This window comes from Sceloporus occidentalis, unplaced genomic scaffold, assembly GCF_023333645.1.
Source record: "Sceloporus occidentalis isolate IW3139 unplaced genomic scaffold, rSceOcc1.0.p SCAF_201, whole genome shotgun sequence".
Lineage (NCBI taxonomy): Eukaryota > Metazoa > Chordata > Lepidosauria > Squamata > Phrynosomatidae > Sceloporus > Sceloporus occidentalis.
In genome coordinates, this window is record NW_028317181.1 from 646,080 (window position 1) to 669,249 (window position 23,170).

General features: G+C 45.6%; 2 protein-coding genes across 2 annotated transcripts in view; one reads left to right on the plus strand and one right to left on the minus strand.

Moving 5' to 3' along the window:
* The window catches only part of LOC149278109 (uncharacterized), a 705,984-nt gene that overhangs the window by 86,119 nt on the left and 596,695 nt on the right, over nucleotides 1-23,170 (plus strand). The gene's annotated exons all lie outside the window — the stretch shown is intronic.
* Nucleotides 1,559-23,170, minus strand: part of LOC149278112 (putative cation-transporting ATPase 13A5) — a 37,401-nt gene continuing 15,789 nt past the window's right edge. Inside the window, exons 14-30 of the mRNA XM_089502378.1 lie at nucleotides 22,879-23,026; nucleotides 21,075-21,152; nucleotides 20,508-20,682; nucleotides 19,492-19,612; nucleotides 18,071-18,195; nucleotides 11,590-11,756; nucleotides 10,430-10,531; nucleotides 9,819-9,898; nucleotides 9,489-9,531; nucleotides 8,513-8,622; nucleotides 7,029-7,125; nucleotides 6,005-6,077; nucleotides 4,891-5,065; nucleotides 3,437-3,630; nucleotides 2,799-2,887; nucleotides 2,467-2,547; nucleotides 1,559-1,759 (exon numbers count right to left, since the gene is read on the minus strand). Of these exons, the coding sequence (XP_089358504.1) occupies nucleotides 1,559-1,759; nucleotides 2,467-2,547; nucleotides 2,799-2,887; nucleotides 3,437-3,630; nucleotides 4,891-5,065; nucleotides 6,005-6,077; nucleotides 7,029-7,125; nucleotides 8,513-8,622; nucleotides 9,489-9,531; nucleotides 9,819-9,898; nucleotides 10,430-10,531; nucleotides 11,590-11,756; nucleotides 18,071-18,195; nucleotides 19,492-19,612; nucleotides 20,508-20,682; nucleotides 21,075-21,152; nucleotides 22,879-23,026 (2,059 nt within the window). The remainder of the gene's footprint in view (nucleotides 1,760-2,466; nucleotides 2,548-2,798; nucleotides 2,888-3,436; nucleotides 3,631-4,890; nucleotides 5,066-6,004; nucleotides 6,078-7,028; nucleotides 7,126-8,512; nucleotides 8,623-9,488; nucleotides 9,532-9,818; nucleotides 9,899-10,429; nucleotides 10,532-11,589; nucleotides 11,757-18,070; nucleotides 18,196-19,491; nucleotides 19,613-20,507; nucleotides 20,683-21,074; nucleotides 21,153-22,878; nucleotides 23,027-23,170) is intronic.

Sequence of the window (23,170 nt, forward strand, 5' to 3'; positions counted from 1 at the left end):
CTGTATGGTAGAGCAGGAGAGACATGGAAGGAGGAAGAGGAGGGGCCTCCAAAGGCCCACAGAGATAGGAAAGCATAGAGGAAGATGGTCCAGGGGTGGGGAACGCCAGCTCTCTCTCAGCGCCGCCGGCCAGAGATGGCCCACATTTATAAAGGCTATACAGCAGAGCAGAAGATGAATGGGTCAAAGAACCCATGGCTAAGGCAAGTTTTGCCTGAGGCTGAGAGAGTGTGCCTTGGGTTTTTCCTCTGGAAGGTGGATGTCTCTTAAAGGTTCAGCAACAGCGCATCTCCATCCATAAGATAACTCTATAGCAAAGCATGGTCTTAGAAGAAGACATACCAAAATAGACCTCAACCCAAAGCTATATCTGCACAATCCCCATTGCTTGACATACATGGGCAACAGCTGTAGGTTTTGCATTGTGATGATGAAAGACAAAAGATCCATTCTGTCCCTCACTTCCCTCTACTCTCAAGTCTGGATTCTACTTGCTGCATTTCGCTGTTCCTTTATTCATCTCTTCATCTTCCTCTGTCCTTGCTCCTCTATCCCTTTCACCTGGTTTCCTCCCGCCTCATGGACTGAGCTTTCCCTGTTCTATTCCTAATGCAGAGATATAGGCTGTGGGACACCTGGCTTCTATGTGTGAAAGGGTTCTAGGAGTCCAAGTAGACCATAAGTTGGACGTGAGTCAACAGTGAGATGCAGCATTGAGGAGGGAGCAAGCTTGTTTTCTGCTGCTCCAGAGAACAGGACCCAATGGAGCAACGCATGCAAGCTCCAGGCAAAGAGATTACAGCTCAACATCAGGAGGACCTTCCTGACCGTAAGGGCCGTCCGACACTGGAATACACTTCTTCTTCGGAGAGTAGGGTGGAGTCTCCTTCCTTGGAGGTCTTCAAACAGAGGCTGGATGGCCATCTATCAATAGGGATGCTTTGAGCAAAGAAGGGGGTTGGACTGGATCAGGGCCCTTCTTGGGGTCTCTTCCAACTCTATGATTCTATGATTCTACACTCCTTCCTTGGATTCTATGATTCTAATACGATTCGTCCTTCTCTCACAGGGAGCTTTGGTGGCACTACAAATCCCAGCATTCCGTTGGATGATGCCATGGCCACTAAAGCGGTGTCAAACTGCATTATTTCTGCAATGTGGCAGCAGCCTATGAAAGAGGCATTTCAGGATTGATGCTCTACTTATATGTATGTGATTAGTTTCTCCCCCAACCCAAGAAAACGATCCTTGCTTCCTGCTCTCGTTTCTATTAGCCGCAAAGAGTATAACATAAAACCACTTAATATCTTTTTAAAGGAAAACAAAATCAGAGTTAACTTTATTTTCACAAAGTGGGTGTTTGCTGCCCATACAGTTGCCCTCAAAACAGCCTTTTGCAGCAAAAGGTGGCTTGACCCTCAGGCTGTGGTCCGAAAGGGAGCCAGGCATTGACCTCCAGGCCACCAAAGGGTTTTCCCTGGAACAGTGTCCAGTCCTTTGAGAAAGTTCAGTTTGCATCCTGTACAGAGAGGTCAGTTGGTCCTTATCCAGCGGCCGGCTAGTTCTCTTCGATGTTTTCGTAGACGGGGTTGGCGTAGGCCTGGCTTTTTCTCTCCGCCGCGACGTCTCCGTGCTCCGTGGGCGGCCATGTCATGTCTCTCTCCAACCGCCTCTGCAGCCTCCGGTAGCGGCTAGACGATCGGAACCGAAAGAGGGCCTTGATCCAGAGCCAGAGGCGGTAGTTTTGCAAGATGGCGTCCTGCAAAGAAGAGAGAATTGGATGAGCGCCACTTGGCTCAAAGTACTTTTTCACACGGGAGAAATGTATCACTGTCCCGAAAAAAGAAGAAAGCGGGGCCAATGTGACAATGCACAAAATTACGTAGTAGCTTATCATGTGCACAGACAAACACAGCACCCATCTGAAAGAGAAAGCAGTGCGAATGCAAATGAACTCATCACATGAATAAGTATCCATCAGCCTGTGCAGCGAGGAGGATACAATTCCGGACCCAAGGACCCCCTCCCCCCGAGTTAGAGATGGAGAGGAATAAGGAGGAGGCATGCTCCGGCTCCTCATCTTTACCTCCCCCCCCCCTTTGCTCTTTTTCCTCCGAAAAGAACTGCTTTGCTCTTAGCAACCAGGGAATACAGGAAGGAAAATGCAACAAAGGATCATGGGAATTGTAGTCTGTTTCTAATGGGGGGAATCCCATGGCCGATCTAGAGACGCATTTCATACTAACGCAAATGCGAATGCAGCTATTCCTGGGGTGACTCGCGATTGCATTTGGATTGCGTGTGGCGTCGTTTGAAATTCTTTTGCGGAATTACGTGAAATACCTTGGATGACCTCGGATCAACCTTCAGTTAACCTTCCAATTTTCCCTGTGTGATAAAGTCCAAAGGGAAAGCATGGAGCCAGTTTCCAAGGGGCCCAAGAGACAAAGCCAGTTGTCTACTTACCTCCACAAATAATGAGACACCAAAGGTGACCGCCAGCATAACCAGAAGGTAGGCCTTCCAGATGGTTGGGATGCAGAGAAGCTGAGAGGGAGGCAAAGAGTTAATCCTTTGGATCCGCTGGCCAGGCCTGGCGGTCCTTGTACTTCGGACCTTGGACCGTCCAGCTCAGCCTGGCCAAGGGCTTTCCCTCTAGGCCAGCTGAGCGTAACCCTGCATTTTGTTCCAAGCAGAAAGCATTGCATTTAATCCCTTGCCAGCCATCCACATCCTAATACTACGGGGGGATTTGGGTGTGGGGGGCACACCTTGCCCCAGAGACCCTCAGCGCTCACCTCCATCCCTTTGTAGACAACTTCTATGTTGGCAAAGACAAGAAACAAGGAGACCCCAAGCTGGAGGCCCAGGAGGCAGGAGAAGACATCTAAAGAAGGAAACAAACAGAAAAGGAGGCGATCCTAATCAATCCTACAAGAGAGACGATGGTGCGTTTCTCAAACAGACTGATGGCAGCCAAGAACGGACAAGCAAGGGCATCTCCATATTCCCCTTGAAGAACAAGAATGCTACCTGGATAACAAGTGTTCTCTTTATTTGGCTGGGAAAGGTAGCCAGATTCCCTGGCATGATGGCTTCAGACTCAAAGGAGAGGAGATTGCAACTAAACATTAGGAAGAATGTCTTGGCAGGGCAACCTCAGCATGCAAAAGACTTCTGCAAGAAGACAATGGACTCTCTCCTTCCTTGCAAATCCTAAAGGCTGGATACCCTCCTGCCAGGGGTACTTTACTGGTGGATTCCTGCACTGGATTCGGGGTGCTGGACTGGACATCCCTGTCCAGCTCTGTAGTTCTACAAATGCCTCGGGCTTCTTGGTCCGGGCAGACGCTGGTTTTGCCTGTGGAGGAGGTCCCAGCACCGAATCCCCAAAGCAGGAGATTTGAGAAAGCAAGGGTCTTCCCCTGGGACTCACAGTTTGTGTAGATGGGCTTCCTGAAGGGTCTGCCCTTGGAGAAGACAAAGGCCACAATGAGACAGTTGAGGGTAACCAGGTGGCAAAGGGTGGTGTCCTCGTAGCTCAGGACGCGGTGCTCCTCTGGCTCTGTGGCGTTGGCCATCGTCCCATTGTCGCCTGGGAAGAGAGGGTGGCTCCCGGAGGGGCAACCCCTGAAAGGAAAAGGAGGCCCAAGAATGGGAAATCCACTTCTCCTTGGCCCTGACTGGTTCCTGCCTGCATTCCCATCCCAGGCAATTCCGTGAGGCAGGGCTGGGGCTCAGATGTTGTTGTTCTTTGTCAGCCCCAGAAAACTGCAAAACGACAATAAAGGAGATACTGCCTTTGAATGCTAGAGTTGGAAGGGATCCCAAGAAGGGCCATCCAGTCCAACCCTCTCTTCTGCCATGCAGGAACTCACCATCCAAGCCCTCCTCCTTGGGACAGAAGATGGACACCCGGCCTCTGCTTGAAAGCAGCCTCCAAAGAAGGAGGTCCCACCACCATCTCAGGCAGCAATGTCTTCCACTATCCAATAACATTTACTGTCAGGAAGCTCTTCCTAATATTTAGGTGGAATCACTTTTCCTGGAGCTTGAAATTATTGAGACTCTGTGTCCCAGGAGATTATCTCACGGGGCACCAGACGTCACTTGACCCATCCTTCCTGCGCAATCGCGGGAAGGACTTTCAGATGACGTCCTGCTTATCCATATATTATCCTATCCAGAAGGCATGAGTGATATCAATTGAGTGAAAGGCTTTCTTATGATGATGTGCTGCTCCTGTCTTTGTCCTGTCATTGAACTGACATTGCCCAGCATTTTGCATTAATGGGAGTTCACGTTAAGGCAATGCCGCTTCAGCGACAGGATAATGATAGGATCAGCACTATGCTATAAAAGGCTTTTGCGCAATCGCTGTCATGGATGGGATAGCGATGGGGGAAGCAATCCGATCTCTCTCGCATCTCTGTGTGATAACCTCCCTAGCCTCTGGAGCTGCAGAGAACAAGCATCCCTTCAAGTATTTAAACAGGGCTATCATCATATCACCTCTGAACTTTCTCTTCTCCAGACTAAACATCCCCAGCTCCCTAAGGCTCTCCTCATAGGGCTTTGTGGTTTCTGGAGCATTTTAGTTGCCTTCCTCTGGACACCCTCCAGCTTCTCAATGTCCTTTTTGAATTTTGTTGCCCAAAACTGGGCACAGGATTATTCCAGGTGAGTTATGACCAAAGTATAAGAGAGTGGGACTGTGACCTTCCTCGATCAAGACACTACGCTCCTATCGACGCAGACCAGGATCACATTGGTTTTGGCTTTTCTTGTCCTTTAGGCTTTATTGTCTTGGCTGTCCTTTCACTCTCTTTCTGGCTCCCAGCCTCTTTTTGGGAGGAAAGGGGGGGATCCCTGTTTGGGGAGGGTTCTGACCTGTGGCTGCGCAGCTGGGAGTACCATGGCTGCTGCTTCACGAAGAGGAAGGCGAAGACCTGGACCACGAGCGTGAAGCAGACGTTGAGGACGATGGAGAGCAATAGCGACGGCGCGAGGAGGCGTCCCGGAGGCCGGTGGGGGGCCAGCTTGGGATAGGCATGGTTCAAGCTCACTGCCGGGGGGAAAGAACCAGAAAGTTCTGCCAAAAAGCACGTGCCACTCGAGGTCCTCTCCTGGTTCAAGCCAAGATGGTGATCCTAGCGAAGGAGACAACCTTCTTCTTCTTCCAGGGAGGGCTTCCACAACTGAGAGGTCAAGGGCAGCCTCCCAAGAGCGGCACCAGAAACTGCCATGTCCAGACCTTATCGGTGGCTGTCCCATCCCTTTGGGCCTCTGTTTGCTTTGCATTTCATCTTCCAGAATCCCCAGACAATTTATACAGATGGGTGGCATGCAGCCGCCCCTTTTTGCCCCGGATTGGAGCCGCAGCAACTGTATACAGCGGCACCGATCCGTTCCCTGGAGGGAGCAAAAAGAAGCTGACCCAAGCAGCTCCCTGGAAGGGTTGTCATAAGCGCCGCGGGACGGCATTATGATGCCCCTTCCATGCTGTGCCATTTGGGCGCTGTGCCACAGCATCATCGTGATGCATGCTATGTAAATAGGCACATGCCAAAATGGCGCCATGGGAGCAAGGTCATGGCATCAAGTGTGCAGACGCTATGCCATGACTCCGCCCATAGGCTGGCATTTTGGGCTGATCTGTACAGGCCCATAGTCAACAGCCAGAGGTTATGGGAGGGAAGTCCAAATCATCTGAAATGACCAAAGGTTGGGAACAGACCTGGAACCTGAGCTCATCCTGACCAGGGCAGCTATCTGTGGGTTCTAGATCAGTTGAGAACTAGATAAACAAATCAACTTTGAAAACACGCCTTGTGCATCACTTGTCCTGGATTAAGCGACACCCACTGCTAACCGTATACTGGGTTTAAGGGGAGGGGGATATAAGTAAAAATAATAATAATAAAGATACTAAAAATAAAAGCAACCCACATAGATAGATGGAGCCAGACCGTTCAGAAAGATAAGAGGGTGAGGATCCGCTTACTTGTGAGGCAGACGACGAGGGTGATGCAGACGTCTTGCAGGAGGTACTGGTAATTCCCAAAGATCTGGGTTTGCTGGGGGGGGGGATTAAAATTGGTTCAAGGAAGGCTTGATTATTATTTCATTAATGCAGACGGAGGGCTAAATACCCAAAGGCATGGGATTCTCATCTGATCTGGGAAGCTGAGCAGGGCCAGCCTTGGTCAGAAAACCCCGTGAAATGCATGGGGTTGCCATAAGTCAACGTGTGACTTAAAGAAGGCACATACTGTATACACACAGACTGACATATACACAGTACAGACAGGGACACAAGGCTTTGTAAACGTGGCCCAAATTTGATTTACCTTTCTGAAGCTTTGCTTTAACTGTTTAAATAAAACTATGTTTTTTTTCTATTTGTGAAATACAACAAAAGCCAACAGAAGAGTGATACCTCGATCGTCTGCCTGTGACAGCATAAAGGTAAACAGCTCAAACAGATTTTTACCAGTTTTTTGGGGATGTTTGAGATGCTCTGACTCAATGCGCAGCCTGTGAGATGTAGCCAAATTTAACTTTCGATGGGAATCTATGACGGCCGCCCAACAATGGTTGTCTTTGGAAGGCGCTCTCTCTCAAGGGCAACTGAGTGTGCAAAATGAGGAACATTTTAGCCCTTAAACAGAGGTTGCATCTGCACTGTAGAAATAATGCAGTTTGACACCACTTCAAGTGCTGCAGCTCCAGCCCATGGGGTCCTGGGATCTGTAGTTTTACAAGGCCTGTAGCCTTTTTTGCCATAGAGTGCTGATGGCTCACAAAACTACAAATCCCAGGATGATGTCGGATGGACCCATGGTAGTCAAACTGCGTTAGTCCTACAGATGAGCCCAGAGAGGAATCGCAGAACCACAGAGTTGAAAGAGACCAACGCAAGGGTCATCCTGTGTCCATCCTTCTCCAAAGCGGCTGAAACTGAGTGACCTTTAACCATCTGTAATGCTCCTGAGTGATCCTGGGGACTAAAGAATGAAAACGCATACCCAGAAGAGCAGAGAGGTACCGATGAACTGCGCCATTCCGTAAAGCGCCAGGTATTTAAACACGGCGAAGGAGGACACAAGAGCAGCACGGCCTTCCCTGAAACGGGGGAGCGAAGCACCGGTTAAAAAAGGCTGCAGGGGTCTGCCGTTGCCCAAACTCTCCCTTTGGAAAAGCATCATTCAGCCCCATAGAATAAAACATCTCAGACTAAAGGGCTTATCATGCAACAGGTTGTTGCACATTTGCACTGGCTTATTCTTATCACTTTCCTGTTGTGACTCTCCTGTTGTCACATTGCATTTCCACTTTTATTGGATCACATCTATTAATTGACAGGAAAACCCATTAATGGTCCCAATATTGCTGCTGTTCCACTATTGTTTCTGGTGCGATTATTTTGATACTCTGGCATTCCCATGAGGTGTGTGCGCACGCGTGTGCACGCGCAAAAAAGGCCCTCCTTTTCTCCCTCTCCTTTTCCCCAAACTGCATGCAGTCACACCACTTCTGGAGAAAGAGGACATCATGGCGCATGGGGACAGCATTGCTTTGACTCTCTTCCCTGGCGTTTTTAAAACATTGTTTTTCTGAAGTTGCACGCCTGCACTGCCGCGGCGGGTTACCAGCGTGTCACAAGTGTGCAATCGCAGCAAAACAAATCTTCAAAAATAAAATACCAGTAAATAATGGAGAATGGAGTAAAAGCAACCAGCGTGGCCAGCGAATGGATAGGCACATTACACAAACGTGGGACTGAGATGGGCAGACGATGAGCCCCATTGGGTACATGTGCGCGGTTTCAATTGGAAGAATGGAATGGCAACAGCGTTGAAACAATAGAATTGTGGCCAAAAGAAGAAGAGGAAGTGTGCCTGACATGAGAAACAAAACAGGGTTAGAAAGGCAGTGCATAAGACGGATTGCAGGAACATGCGTCCTCAAAATGGCACCATGGCAAAAGTGACTGTTTACATACCAGTATCTTTCCTTTTGCTTGAACAACGTGATTGTTGTGATAAAGACCTGTGACAGACAGCTGTGTTTGTGCGAGAACCAGCCATGTCCCTCCATTTCGCCAAGGTCCTCCACATGACGCTATGGACCTTATCACACTAAAGTAAAAAGCTGCCATTTTTGTCCCATGTGCCTTCACTTTAACTTTCACGTTTGCAGGAACGTCATCTGATAAACTTCCCACATTTGCAGGTTTTTGCTACTTCAAATCCCGTTTCTCAGCAGGATTTTGCTAGTGTGAGAAGGTCCTATGAAAGACAGGACAAGAGAAACGCAGAGGGACACAGACTGGGGAAGGGTCCTTCATTCTCACAAGCCATGCTCAAAGCCACAGGTGTGTTACGTCAATGGGAAGGACCCACAGGAGCATCACAGTGGTGAATGTTGGGGAGGCCAAGCCACCATGGATGCCATTGCAAGAGGAAGGCGGGATATAAGTCCTTGAGATAAACAAATAGATAAAACGCACCGTATGAGTTGCGGCACGCATTCGATGTTGGGTATTTGTGAGGTGAAGGGTGACGCCACAGAGGCCTCCTGGTCCGAAAGGGCGATCCCTGCGTGGGCCATTTTCAAAGCCTGTTTGGTGGAAAGAGAGCCAAAGGGTCAGAGGAAGGATTCGCACCCAGTCCACTGTTCTACAGTACAAATGGCAGCAGTTTTTGTGGGCGCTGCAGCGCTCACGTTTCGTAATTTCAAAATCTCAGGCATCATGGCCAACCATCATGGCCACTTTTGACGGTGCCAAAAACTAGATAGACGCTTGTCTGTAAAAGGAGACTTTGGGGGGCTCCGTCATTTTACCTGCTTTATAAATAATTCTCTGGGGCTGCATCCACACTGCAGCAATAATGCGGTGGGACAGTGCTTTAACTGCCATGGCTCCATCCTATGGGATCCTGGGATTTGTAGTTTGTTGTGGCACCAGAGCTCTCTGTCGGAAAAGGCTAAATAGCCCACAGAACTAAAAATCCCAGAAGGCTCCCTCCTCTTATCTCTCTGGATGGAGGTCTCAAGATCTCAATAAACCAACCCCTCCGGACTCCTCTGCTGGCCACAAGATGGAGGCTGCGGTGGGACGTTTGGGTGCGTTCACGGGCAATCTGTCTCAGAAAGCAAATTCTGCGCAATAGTACTTTTAGAAGAATTACTCCATGGCGCAAACTAAAGGAGCGCTTTTGTCGCCACTAGATTTCCCAGCATCCAGCTCAGCTCCTCCTTGCTCCTGACTGGAGTTCAATGTACGATAAACAGATGGTGATACTAAACTGATATGCTATCAGATGAACTGATAACACAGAAAGATCCGTGCATGATCAGCAACCTCAAGTGCCCCCCAAATCCACGCGCTCCTTCTATGACATCTATTTCAAAATGTTATTTCCACTTGTGATGATGGGACTCAACCGTAAACACCGCAATGCGCCGCTCTCTGGGTGACATACCGCACAGTCGTTGGCTCCGTCTCCACACATCCCCACGTAGTAACTGTGAGAGAGGAGAGGTCCCCGATTAACCATCCATCCTTTCCCCCAAAACAATAGCATCCTTTCTCCATTCGAATGTTCGTGTTGCAGCTACTTGTCGTCGGATAACCCAGGTCATTGCAAGTAGTTGCAAAAGCAATTAATCAAATCTCCTATCATTTTTAATTGGTTAATTTGATTCTTTGGTTTTGGAACTATTTGCCTCACTGATTGCAAGTAGCTGCAAAATCAATCAATCGAATCTTCTATCAATTTCTCTTTCTCTTTCCCTGCATTGCAAAGACTTACTCCAGTTTCTGAAATTCTTCAATGAGGCTGGACTTTTGCGCAGGAGGCATTCTTGCAAACACAGTTCCATTCACAAGGATCTGCAGAAAGAAAAACCCACCATTAACAGCTGCCATCTCCGCATACTTGAAAAATGAGGAAGGTTCGTGATGTCTCTTCTATGCTAGCCATTTGCCGTAATAAATGAAATGAAATCATGCCTCTTCTGTCGTGAGAAAGTCCCGTCCTGGAGTACCTTGCTTCCAAGGGAGCAACATTGATCTCTGTGGTGCTCATTTCCATGAAGACCTATGAGGCACCAGATCCCATCTGATATTGGAAACTAGGCAATAGCTCTGGTTAGGACTTGGATGGGAGACCATCAACAACTGGAGGCTCTATTTCAGAGGAAGAAACTGGCAAAACCGCCTCTGAGGATTCCTGGCCTAAGAAAACCCAATGAAAATTCACCATGGGTCACCATGCCATAAGTTGACAGTGACTTGAAGAAAGACACAGACAGAAACACATTTCCATGAAAACCTTCTTGGGTTTGCAGCTGGAGATTAAGGGGAGCCCTGAGAACCGGCGGCAGCAGCAGCGGGATTTGCACCCGCTCCCTCCCAGTTCACCTTGGGCAGCAAAGTGCTGAAGTATTTCTGAAGGAGCTGGTAGGTCTTCCCATCCAAGGCAAAGTGGAAGTCGCTCTTGCCATCAACGGTGATGCAGGGATCCTGGAAGACAAGGGGGAAACAGTTCCCAGGATAGATCGGATTTGTGCAAATGCAATGGATGAAAGCAGGACGGCTTGGTGCCAAAGTGGACCTGGGGCCAGCCCTGGACATCTGACCAGCGCCAAGGGCTCCAACCTTGGCTATCGTTATTAGGATTTGGTCTATTTGTTTCCGACCCTTTTCCCAACCCTGGGACTCAAGGCTGCGTACAACACTTAAAACAGATACAGAAATAAAAATTCACGTCATTAAGGGATAACAAAAGTTGATATGCTATGAAACTTTATCAATTGATTGAAAAGCTTTTATTGAGCTTTCATATATCACAAATACACACACACACTCTGTGTTTGTGTATTGGCATTATGGTTTCATATAATACAGTATATCAATACACCTTCCATAATGATACAATTTCCAAGTATCCTCCTTCTTTCTCTCCCTCCCCCCAATTTTCCTTTCTATTAGACTTTACTCTTAATATCACATCCCCTGTATCTGCATTTCGGCTAATCAATATTCTTCCTTTATTTACTTATTCACGTCCAATAGAACCCATCCCTTAAAGACAAAGTGTTCTGTTGTGTTACTTTAATTTCTTTTACATCTAATATTAATTAATGTATTTATTCATATCACATGCTAATCTTGACCTTCCTAATCTCAATGATGAGTGATTTATTAACAATAAAAAACCATATATATTTTTAAAAAGAGAGAGGGAGATGCAGAGAGTGCCATGTTTTATTAAATGCCCGTTCTCCATCAGCAGGCATTTCCCAAAGGATCTATCAAGACCATGAAAAGTGTTTTTCCTGCTGCCAGAAGGAGAGCATGGAAGGGACCCTTCTAGTCTTCCGATTGATAGATAACCCGGGATGGCTTCGTGAGTCAGAACCAGCACTTTGCATTGTAGCACATGGAGCTGCTTGACCCGGTTGCAGAAGGACACCCCCAAAACCCATCTCCTGCTGCCCAATGCCAGCTCCTTGCCCCACATGGCCATCACGCCTATTGTGACCGAGTATCTAGGAAGAGCTCTAGAAATGCTGCCTTACCTGGCTTTTCTCCATCCCTGGCTGCGCATCCTCCAGCGTCCGCCAAGCGATGGACGCCGGACAGTGCTCCCCCTCGGCCTCCACGGCCTCCACCAGGATGACTCTGCTGCCCCTGGAGACCATGCCAGAGGTCCTGGCGACCGTGACGGCCGTCTCAAGATGATCTCCTGGAAGGAAGACAACAAACAGGTTTAGTTCCTCTGGGGCTTGGCCTATTGGCCCATCTGCCTCCATCCCACCGCCAGGACAGCCCTGACCCTTAAGGGCATTCAGGGGCTGTCCATCTATAGTGGCCCCTGCACACAGATGGGGGGGACTAAGGGCCTGTACAGACAGGGCATGCAGCTGCCCCTGTTTCAGCCAGATCAGGGCCATGGCAACCGCACACTGCATCCCCAATCTGGCATTTGCAGGGCACAAAAAGAAGCTGCAAAAAGCAGGCTGTTCAGAGGCCAGCATGGCAGCAGCATGGCAGCAGAGTGTAGCATCCTCATGATATTATATATTATTACCATCTTTAGCGGATTGTTTGGGATACTCTGTTGAAAAAATGGAATCTGAATGTGACAAAATCTTTAGGATTAATTCTGTTCAAGCAAGAGAGAAGAATTATCCAAGAGATATAATTTTTTGCTGTACAAGAACGAGAGTTAGAGACTTGATTATTCAAAAGAGCTATGATTCTGTACTTATGATCGAAGGCAAAGAAGCAAAAATTTATAAGGACATTCCACCTTCTATCATGCTGGCAAGACATAAATATAGAGGACTGATCAATCTGTTAAAATACCTAAATGTAGAATATAGATGGGACAGAGTGGAAGGTGTATCATTTATGTACAGACAGAAAAGAGTCAAGATAGACACAGTGGAGAAAGCTGCTAAGGAGATAGAAATAAAATTAAGAAGAGAAAGCAAGCTAAAACAAAATGGATCTCCTGAAGAAGAACCGAGATGAGAATGAATCTAAGAATGATGAACAGAAAGATGAGGAGGAAAATAATACCGAAGAAGAGTTAGATCTAAATGAACCCTGACAAGGAGGGTTCTTAGAAAGTTGGTTTTTTAATACTGTACTGTTTCTCTAAGGATAGTGTTGATTTAATAAAATAAAATAGGGGAGGAAGGGGTGGAGTTGTTTTATATGTAGATATGTAGATATATATATATATATATATATATATATACACACACACACACACACACACACACACACACACATTAAAAATACTTACCTTTGGAGAACCAGACGTGTAAAATGGTCAAAATTATCTCACTGAATGTCAAGGGAATTAATTCTAAGTACAAGAGGAATATGGTTTTCCACTCCTTGGAGAAGCTAAAGGGAGACGTAATTTGTATTCAGGAAACTAAAATTAAATCTAAAGAAGAGAGAGTACTAAGAAATCCAAAGTTTGGAAACGGCTACAATTCTTCCACCGATAAGAAGAAAAGGAGAGTGACGATCTATGTCAATAAGAAATGGTCATCGAAAGAAATATTTAGAGATAATAATGGCTCCTATATAGCGGTTGAAGTGATGGTTTCTAATCTTACTTTTTTGGCATTAGGAATATACGCACCCAATGAAAATAGAGAAGAATTTTTTAAAGGTTTATATAAAGTATTATCGGAACATCATTATAATAATATGTTATTGATGGGTGATTTTAACGCAGTTATTGCCCCTGAATTAGATAGGAAGTGTGAAGGACCAAGGAAGATTTAAAAAAATCAGGGGAAGCTGCCAAAGGCCTTTTTTCAGTTATATAAAGATTATGATATGCAAGATTTATGGCGATATAAATATGATAATTCCAGTAGTTACACTTTTTTTCTGAAGCGCATGATTCTTTCTCTAGAATCGATATGTTTATGGCATCTAAGGAATTACTGCCGCTTATAAGATCTATGGACACACGAGTGACAACCTTTTCGGACCACAACCTAATATATATGGAGCTTTGTGAACCCAAAAAAGATTTCCAATGGAGACTGCCGTATGGCTTGCTGAATGATGAGGAAATATGTAATAAGATAAAAGAAGCCCTACAAGATTATTTTAAGGAGAATGAGACAGAAGATGTGAAAAAGAAAGCTATCTGGGATGCCAGTAAAGCCGTGATCAGAGGGAATCTGATTAAACTTAACTCAATTAAACAAAAAGGATTACTTTATAAAAGGGCCAAACTACAAGAAGAACTGGAGCAGAGTGATAGAGAATGGAAAGAGAAAGGCGATAAGGATTTAAGAACTAAAGTGTTGATTTTAAAGCAAGAACTAAAAATTCTGGATGTGGAAGAAATAAGGAAAAAATGTTTGAACAGGGCAACTAGGCTGGGAAACTATTGGCTGCAAAATTAGAAAAGCAAAAGGAAAGAAAAATGATCGCAAGTGTTTTTTACAAGGGCATTAAATATACTGAACAAAAAGATATTAAAGATTTATTTAAACATTTTTTACCAGAACTTATATAATGACACTGAAGAAAGCTCTGATGTGAAAGAAGAACTACAAAATTTCCTTTCAAATCAAACTTCGTTGTTTCTATCTGATGAGGAAAATGCGAAAATAAACCATGAGATAACTAAAGAAGAAGTAATAAAAGCAATCAGGAAATTGAAAGTTAATAAATCCCCGGGACCGGATGGCTTTCCAGCCATATATTATAAGAAAATAGAGGAGGTGTTGGTGGGGCCCTTGAAAGATACTATCAACGATAGTTTAGTTAATGGACTACCTGAGACTTGGAAAGATGCCTTGATTGTTTTAATCCCGAAAAACATGAACATTAGAGAAGATGTGAATAATTTTAGACCTATCTCATTGACGAACATTGACTATAAGATCTATACTGGCTGACAGATTGGGAGAAGTTCTGACTAAGCATATCTACGAGGACCAATGGGGTTTTTTACCCAATCGCCAAGGAAAAGATAACTTAAGAATTGTATTGAACATAATAGAACGTTGTGAAATTAACCCTGATTAAAAAATAGCTATGTTTCTGGTTGATCAAGAAAAAGCTTTTGATAAGATTGAATGGAGCTTTCTTAAGGAATTGTTGAATCGAATGAAATTGGGTAATAATCTGTTAACTTGGATAAATGCGATATATAAAGAGCAACGGGCACAATTGCTTGTCAATGGTGAAAGAACAGATTATATTGGGATAAAGCGTGGGACAAGACAGGGGTGTCCTTTGTCACCTCTCTTATTTGTTATTGCATTTGAGGTGTTAATGAATAACATCAGGTCTAATACTGAAATTAAAGGAATTTCTATCAGAAACCACGTTTTTAAAGCAAGAGCATTCGCAGAGGATCTTATTTGTTTTGTAGAAGACCCGTTGCATAATATCTGAGCTTTGAATAACACAATGTATGTATTTTCTGAATTCTCGGGATTAAGAGTTAACCAGGATAAATCAGAACTGTTAACTAAAATATGGATACAAACAGCAAAAGGAACTGAGCTCTATTTCAGGATATAAGGTGGCTAAGAAATCAAAGTATCTAGGGACTTTCCTAACGTCCAGGAACATAGATTTGTTTCAAAACAATTATATCACTCTTTGGAAAGAGATAAAGAAAGATCTGCTTAATTGGTCAAAACTACATCTTTCCTTCTATGGGAGAATTGCTGTCCTAAAGATGAACATCCTCCCCAGGTTTTTATATTTGTTTCAGAACTTACCAGTGATTGCAGAACAAAAATATTTATTTATATGGCAGAAAGAGTTATCTAAGTTTCTCTGGGAAGGGAAAAGAGCTAGAATAAGGTGATGTGTATAAAGGAGGATGTGCGTTGCCCAACTTGGAGTGTTATTATTATGCCGCTTGCTTGTGTTGGATGGAGAACTGGGTAAGATTAGAAAATGATAGATTGATGACCTTGGAATGCGGAGATTTAAGATTTGGAATTCACGCATACCTATGGTATGATAAAATCAAGGAACATCAAGGTTTTAAACATCACTATTTGAGAAATGCTCTGTTATCAGTATGGAAGGAGATTAAAGCTCTCTTTTATATTAGCTTACCACACAAGAAGCTTTTTTTAGAAGAACTAAGGATTATAAAAACTCATGGTTGACATATAAGGACTTGATTTTTTGGAGACCTAAAACAGAAAAAAGATATTTATGTTGCTGATCGGGAGGTTGAGTGGTACCTATATTTCCAAACTGCTAACAAATGTAGAGCCGATTTGAAATCTATAGGCTTCAATAAAGAAAATAACGAGATAGATAAAGTGTTGTTGGATAAAGGGAAAAACCATTTATCTCAATACTATAAAATTCTTAAGGGAAGACATTTGGAAAATGAAAATGTTAAACATAACATGATTGAATGGGCTCAGGATCTCCAAAACACTATCACAATGGAGCACTGGGAAAGGTCTTGGAAAGGTACCAAAAAGTTTTCAATTTGTCAAAACTATAGAGAGAACTATACCAAGATATTTTATAGATGGTATATGACACCAAAAAGAATCAATAAACTGTACAAGCCTGCAAGTAATTTATGTTGGAAATGTGGGAAAGAAGAGGGTCCCTTTTTCCATCTTTGGTGGAAATGTGAAATGGCAAAGAAGTTTTGGGGAAATATAAACAGCTTAATGGTAAAAATTTTAAGAATAGACATCCCTTTAGATCCTCGCATCTTTCTGTTAAACATGGTGTGTATATTAGACAATCCAATGGTGAATAAGATGTATTCTATTATTTTGTATATGGTAACATTGGCGCGAATTATGTATGCCCAGGTATGGAAACAGAAAGAGAGACTGCAGACAGAAGATTGGATAATCAAATTAAGAGAGGCCAAGGAAATGGATCTATTAACAGAAATTAACAAGGGGAAGGATGTAAAGAATGTGAATAAGAAATGCGAGTGTTTGGACTTATACTCCGGTTAATACCCGACAACTATATTTTTGATATTGTTCTCTCTTTGAATGTCTGAAAGGACATATAGTTTGAATGATATATAGAATTAGATAGAAATGAGATATGTGCTAAGGAAAACAGCATAAGAAAACATTCCTGGATTTTCTATAATGATAAGACTAATCTCATGATATAATTGAGTAGATGAATCAAGATAAGAGTTATGAAGGAAAATAGGGTATTTTAGCCCGATGGGATTCAACCATGCTAAAGAAGTAAAGGTCCACAAGGGTGATGGAAGTATTGAAGAGTGATTATATCTTAAGTTCTTAAGCATTTTATGTACTGTATTGTGATATCTATTATTTGTTTCTTTTGTATTGATGTATATATGTATGTCTGTGTAAATTAAAAAAAAAAGATGCATGCGCCAGCTCCACCCCCATGGTACCATGACGCAGCACGTCACACAACATAGTGTGCAGCATCACGGTGCTCCTCCGGCGCTGCGTACATACGGCACAGTGCTGAAGGAGTGCCACCAAAGTGCCCTGCAAAAGCCAGATCAGGGCTGTGGTGTGCATCTGCTGTGGCCCCAATCTGGCTGAAATAGGGGTGGCTGCAGCCGCCCCTTTGAGGGTGTCTCTACAGCCCCAGTGGCTCCCTTTTGCGCCTTACAAAGGGCACGACAGCCATGTTGCTGCAGCTTGATGGCACTCCTTCAGCACGGCATCATATGTATGCAGCACCAGAGGAGTGCCGTGATGCTGTGCGCCGTGTGGTGTGATGTGCAGCATCATGGTGCCATGGGGGCGGAGCCAGGGTGTGCATTGTGAGGATGCTACGCCCCGACTCTTTAAGGCCAGTCTGAAGAGCCCCTAAGGAAAATGTAGGAGCAAGAAAGCCAAAGGGCTTGGCTCTTTATTAAACCGCCAAAGAACAGTGCCCTCCTTTTATTTAGGACGGTTGGCCTCTTCTGCCAAGGGTCAAGCTTTGGGATGAATGGACATGGAGCAGCGAGGGAGGAATGGACACCTGCCTGGCCAGCCAGATTGGCCAAGATCCCCCTCACATAAATAAATGACCTTACTACTATTAAACCATCAACAAAATGGCAGAGGAGGAGAAGGGGGACAAGGTCTGCCTAGTATTTACTTAAGACTAAATATTAAATGTGAGTCCTAATTTTAAGAGGGTAATGAAAAGGGCTCAATAAGCTATGGAAAGCAGAAGTAAGGAGGAGACCCCACCAGCCTCCATGGAGGCAGCAGCGCCTTCCACTCTCCATCAGCTCTTACTGTCTGGGGAATACCTCTGTTCCTGGAGCTTGCCTCCATTGCTCCGTTGTGTCCTATTCTCTGGAGCAGCAGAAAACAAGCTTGCTCCTGCCTCAATATGACATCCCTTCAAATACTTAAAGAGGGCTCTCATATCACCTCTTCACCTTCTCTCCTTCATGCTAAACATCCCCAGTTGCTCCTCCGAGGGCTTGGGCTATTTTGATAGCTCTGTCCATTCTCACAGCAGACAGTCCCAAGCGCCTTGACCCTTGGCCCTTGCCAGACAGAGAGCCCCACTCCTCAGGCCCACCTGTGACCATGACGCTCCGGATGCGGGCGCAGCTGAGTTCCTCCAGGACGGGCTTGGTCTCGCTCTTCAGCCGGTTCTCCATGATGAGGAGCCCCAGGAAGGTCAGGCTGGACTCCACTTGGTCCCTGGGAGGGATCAGAAGGCAACGGGTGAGCCCCACTTTTGCAAGGGGAGGAAAGAGGAGATGACACTTGGGGTTAGAGGAGCCTAAGAGTTGATGTGGTGAAGACTGAGAGTTCTCTCCTCTTCTCTTAGCTCCCTCAAGTGTTCATTTTGGGGCTTTTAGTTTTCAGACCTTTGGCCACCTTGGTGACCCTTCTCTGAACACAGTCCAGCTGGTCAACTGGTCAACATCTGTCCCGGACAGTAGTGCCCAAAACTGGACACAACATTCCAAGGAAGGTCTGACCAAAGCAGAAGAGTGAGACTAGGGCTTCCTTTGAGATAGAGGAGTTTATCAGACGCGAGTTTTTGGACCCTCAATTCCGCTAAGGAAGTGAAACAAACGTTGCGCAATGACCTTATAAAGCGATGTTCTACCACATTGCTTGCTTTTCCATCATTCCCCCGTAATGTTATGTTAGTGCTACAGTTGTGCAAAAGTTGCGATTTGCGTGATGCGAAACCATGCATAGTGGAACTTTTTACTACACCAGCGCCTTCCTTTTGTCTTGAACATTTCGCATCAACATATTTGTGCATGTTTCTTGGAGGTTTTGGTGGCATCCTGACCTTTGTGCTTCCGGGGGAGAGAGGGGAGAGGGGAGAAGCCCCTTCCAGTTTCTAGCCTCCTATGTATTCCTTCAGGACAGAGTACGGGGCAGGAGTGGAAGGCCCTTTGGGGTCCCTTTAATTTCTAGGATCCTACGTGTTCCTGCAGGACTGAAGAAGGGGCTGCACCGAATGGCCCTTGGGGGAATCCCTTGCATACATTAGTTGTACGTACCCCCCACTCCCACCCCCCCTCCCTCGGGGTTGTCCTGAAAAAGGAAGGCCACCGGAAGGGAATGGGGTGAAAAAGCAGCCCAGCATCATGGGAACTTTGCAATCAGTAACATTTGCGTCGCTTTGCATTGCTGCCTACCACACCAAACCATTTTGCAACGCATTCGCAAGGGTAACGAGAGACAAAGGCCTGATTTCTCTTTTTCCCCGTAGTGCCCAAAAAGAGGAGGAATGACGCTAAAACTACGGGAGCGTTGCGCAACGGGCTCCCATAGAAATGAATAGCGTCTGGAAGAACATCGCACTATCACGTTATTGCACAATTTTGGTGGCACAAACATTGCACGATAGGCAGGAAAAATCGCCAAAAACTCATGTCTGATAAACTCCAGAAAGTGAACAAAATTGGCCGCTTTTTACTTTTGGGAAAATCCATCCAATCTTCCCTGAGGCTGACCCTCCTCCGGGAGGCTTACCTTTCCAGGCCGCCCAGGCTGACTGCTCTCTCCAGGGGCAGCAGCTCCTTGTGGGCCAAGGCAATGACCCGGAAGCCCTGCGAAGTGAAGGGCCTCAGCTCCGCTTCGAAATTCGGGGGAACTATGGGAGGAAAACAGTCTGGGTCAGAGACACATGGGTCAATGGAGTCAATGGAGAAGCCTAAGGCAGCCTCAGCAAAGCTTTCAATATCGGGAGGAGATGGAGGACAGGCGCAGATGCCACAGGAATGGCGCATACAGGACAATACGGCAGCCATATGGAAGCATCTGGCTCCTTTGGTGAGCAGCACACTGTCTCTCTCTGGAGGGCTCCCTGGGTTGCCACCAAGTGCTCCTCATCTTCTAGGAAGGCTTCTCAGCCTTTGGGCTAAGACCATGTAGTCTTCAAATGTCTTGGCAAAGGGAAAGTCTGCATTTCGTATAGAGAACTATCCTGCACAGAGTTAAACTTTGGCCATAGTGCCAGAAGCAGAATGCCTTATAGCAATTTTGGGTGAGCAAATTGCAAGGGTCTCATCCCAGACCTATCCTGCATCTGGGCAACTGGTTGGCCATTATAGGAAGTGGATGCTGGGCCAGACTGGGATGCTTCACTTTAGTCCAGCAGTTCTCAACCTGTGGGTCATGACCTCTTTGGGGGTCCAATGACCCTTTCACCGGGGTCGCCTAAGACCATCAGAAAACACATAGTTCTGATGGTCTTGGGAACTGAGACAAAAATAATTTTATGGTTGGGGGTCACCATAACGTGAGGAACTATATTAAAGGGTTGCAGCATTAGGAAGGTTGAGAACCACTGCTTTAGTCCAATGCAGCTCCCATGATATTCTTGGTTATTTTTAGTTTTTGCTGATGGCGATGCCTGTGTTTCCCATTATGGGCAGAGCTGGAGTATATCTGACTGGGAATGGGGTCAAGCGTCCTCCCGGGCTTTGGCCAGGCGAATGTATGTGTGTGTGTGTGGGGGGGTGTCAGGATGGACATTCAGCTCCTACCGGTCATTGGCTGGCAAAGGCTGGCCACCACCTCTGGGGCTCCCTTCATGTAGAGATGGCAGGCGTCCTCCTCCTCCTCCTCCTTCTTCCCCAGTTCTTGGGTGATGACCGACATCCGCAGCAGAGAAGAAGAGAAGGGGAACTGGCGCAGGATGGCCATGCCTTCCAGGGGGGCCTGTGGGGAGGGAGAAACAGACAGGACCTCCAGCTGGACATCTCTGTCCAAGCGGATGGCATTGCTGGACAGACTGACTCCAAGGGGTTCCGACCGCTGGTTCTGTGAGGGGCTTGGGCTGCCATTTCATGAGGCAAGACGGACCAACTAAACTGTTTGGAAGTCGCTTTTCTCTCGGAGTATCCCTCGGCTCTACATGAGAAGCATCCTGTGGCTACTTGCCCCTGTTCACACAACAATCTGCTTTCCAGCCAGGAAAAAGTAATTCTCCTATCTACTTCCACATTCACAGCCAAAGCCAAGAGAAGGCAAAGAAAGGACCTGTGTCCAGCTCCCAGGTGTCCAGTTTTGACCATGAGGGGTCTTAGAGCAAAGGGAGATTCAGAGCTCACCTGGGAAGCAGCAGGTCCTGGCTTCACAACAGCAACACATGCCTCTGGCGCACCTGCGCACCTCTCCTCTTCCAGCTCCTGTCAGGTAGAAAGACACACAAGACCACTTGAACTGCAGAGCTGGCATCATCAAGCAAGGGAAAAAAGCATTTACCTTCACTAAATGTCAAAGGATTTGGGGAAATGATCTAAAAATGGCTTTATTGTTGGCATTTAACACCAGAAATAAAATTACTAAAATATACAAAAGTAATAATTGCTGGAAATGCTGAAAGGAGAAAGGATCCAGGATCCACAGTTGCTGCTTATGCTCCGGAATGGAGGCATTCTGGAGGAACATCCATTGGAAGATCTGGAGGATGCTGAAAGTCAGCTACAAAAACCTCCCCAGAAGTCTATCTTCTGAATGTGGCAGATGAATTAAGGAATGCTCAAGGAAAGGAAAAATGGAAACAAATGTTGTACATGACTTCCAAAACCCAGGTTCTGGGAAAGCTCTTTCTTTGGGTTTCCCATTCAGGAGAATTACCTACTGTAGATGAACGGCTATTTAAACTTAATGGGATGTTAGAGACGGATCGACCAATGATTTTACTAAATCAGGAGATGCTGATAAGGCTAACAAAGAGAGGTCTCCGGTCCAAGTATATTGTAAGAAAAGATGGCAATAAGTAGGCAAGCAAATACAGAAATGGAATGAGAGTTCAAATTCATTGTGTATGGAACGGTGTGTGGAAAAAAGGATACTAACGAGGGATACGTTGATTAGACGGAAATCAAATAAGACTAATATGTAACAACAGTAAAAAGCAAGGCATTTAATATAGCAGGAACAAAGGAAGTTTGCAATGTAAAGAATTATACACAGCTTTGTAATAATAATAATAATTTCAGTACAATGAAATAATGTTTTAATGTTTTGTTTTAATAAAAATTTATTTTAAAAAAAGGGGGGGGGTGTACCACTTCTGGCCTTGAGATTTTTGAGGACGGAGGCCAAATGCTAGCTCTGCAGAATGAATGAAATGGTCTTAACTGCCACGGAATAACAGGAGCTGTAGTTTTGTGAGCTATTTAGCCTTCTTTGCCAGAGAGCTCTGGGGAGGCTAGAATTAACTGATTGATTAATTTCATTTGCACCCCACCTTTCTCCCAGAAGGGACCCAGAAGATGGAGCCAGGGCAGTTCAATCCATGTCAAATTCTGCATTGATTCTCAGACCCAGACTCCTGAAAGAATGGTCTTTAAACCATCCGTTGAACACACATATTCGGAGGGGGTGATTTGGCAGGCGGTTTTTAATTTGAGCTTTTACGTGGCTTCTGATAAACGTTTGCCTGAAACACTTCTCTCAAAGGTTGTCATCTTGAGATGATGATGACCATCACCATCGCCAGCATCATCATTTATTTACAGAGCACCACTAATGTACATGGTGTTTTACAAGTAAACCAGTCTAAAATATATGTACGCACACAGAAGGAAGGAAAGAAGGAGGGAAGGATATATAAAATATAAAATTATATAATACAATTGTAAAACCAATTATCCAGAAAATATACAATATGATCTCAAAGTCAGGGGTGCTTTGATGGAGAGGTCCTGCATGGCAGAATGGAGCTAAACTGGATGGCCCTTGTAGTCTCTTCCAACTCTATGGTTCTATGACTCTATGACATAAAGGAAAATGGACACATGCATAGGATCAAAATATCTAGGAACATGATTCTAGGACTCCCAGAGACAGCGGAAGAGGTCTCTTTATGGAGAGGCAGTTGAAGGAGGGCAACCAAAGAGGACTCACCCATCCGCTTCCCTCGAACATCTTGAGGTCCATGGGGTCCCCCTGAATCTTCCCGTCCAAAAGCAGGAGTGAATGGCAGGTGGCCATGGCCTGGCACAGCGGTCCCCAGGGCAAAGGGCAGCCGGAGAAGCGGTGGACCGGCTGGAAACTGAGGCAAAGGCCAGAATTAGGTTTTGGACCCTGACCCAAGGAGAGGCGTTGCCAGATGGCATCCCTACTCTGGACCCAATATGGCACCAGTCTTTACACTGGAGAGGAACAATGAGGTTCCTTAGAAGTCTAAGACTGAAGG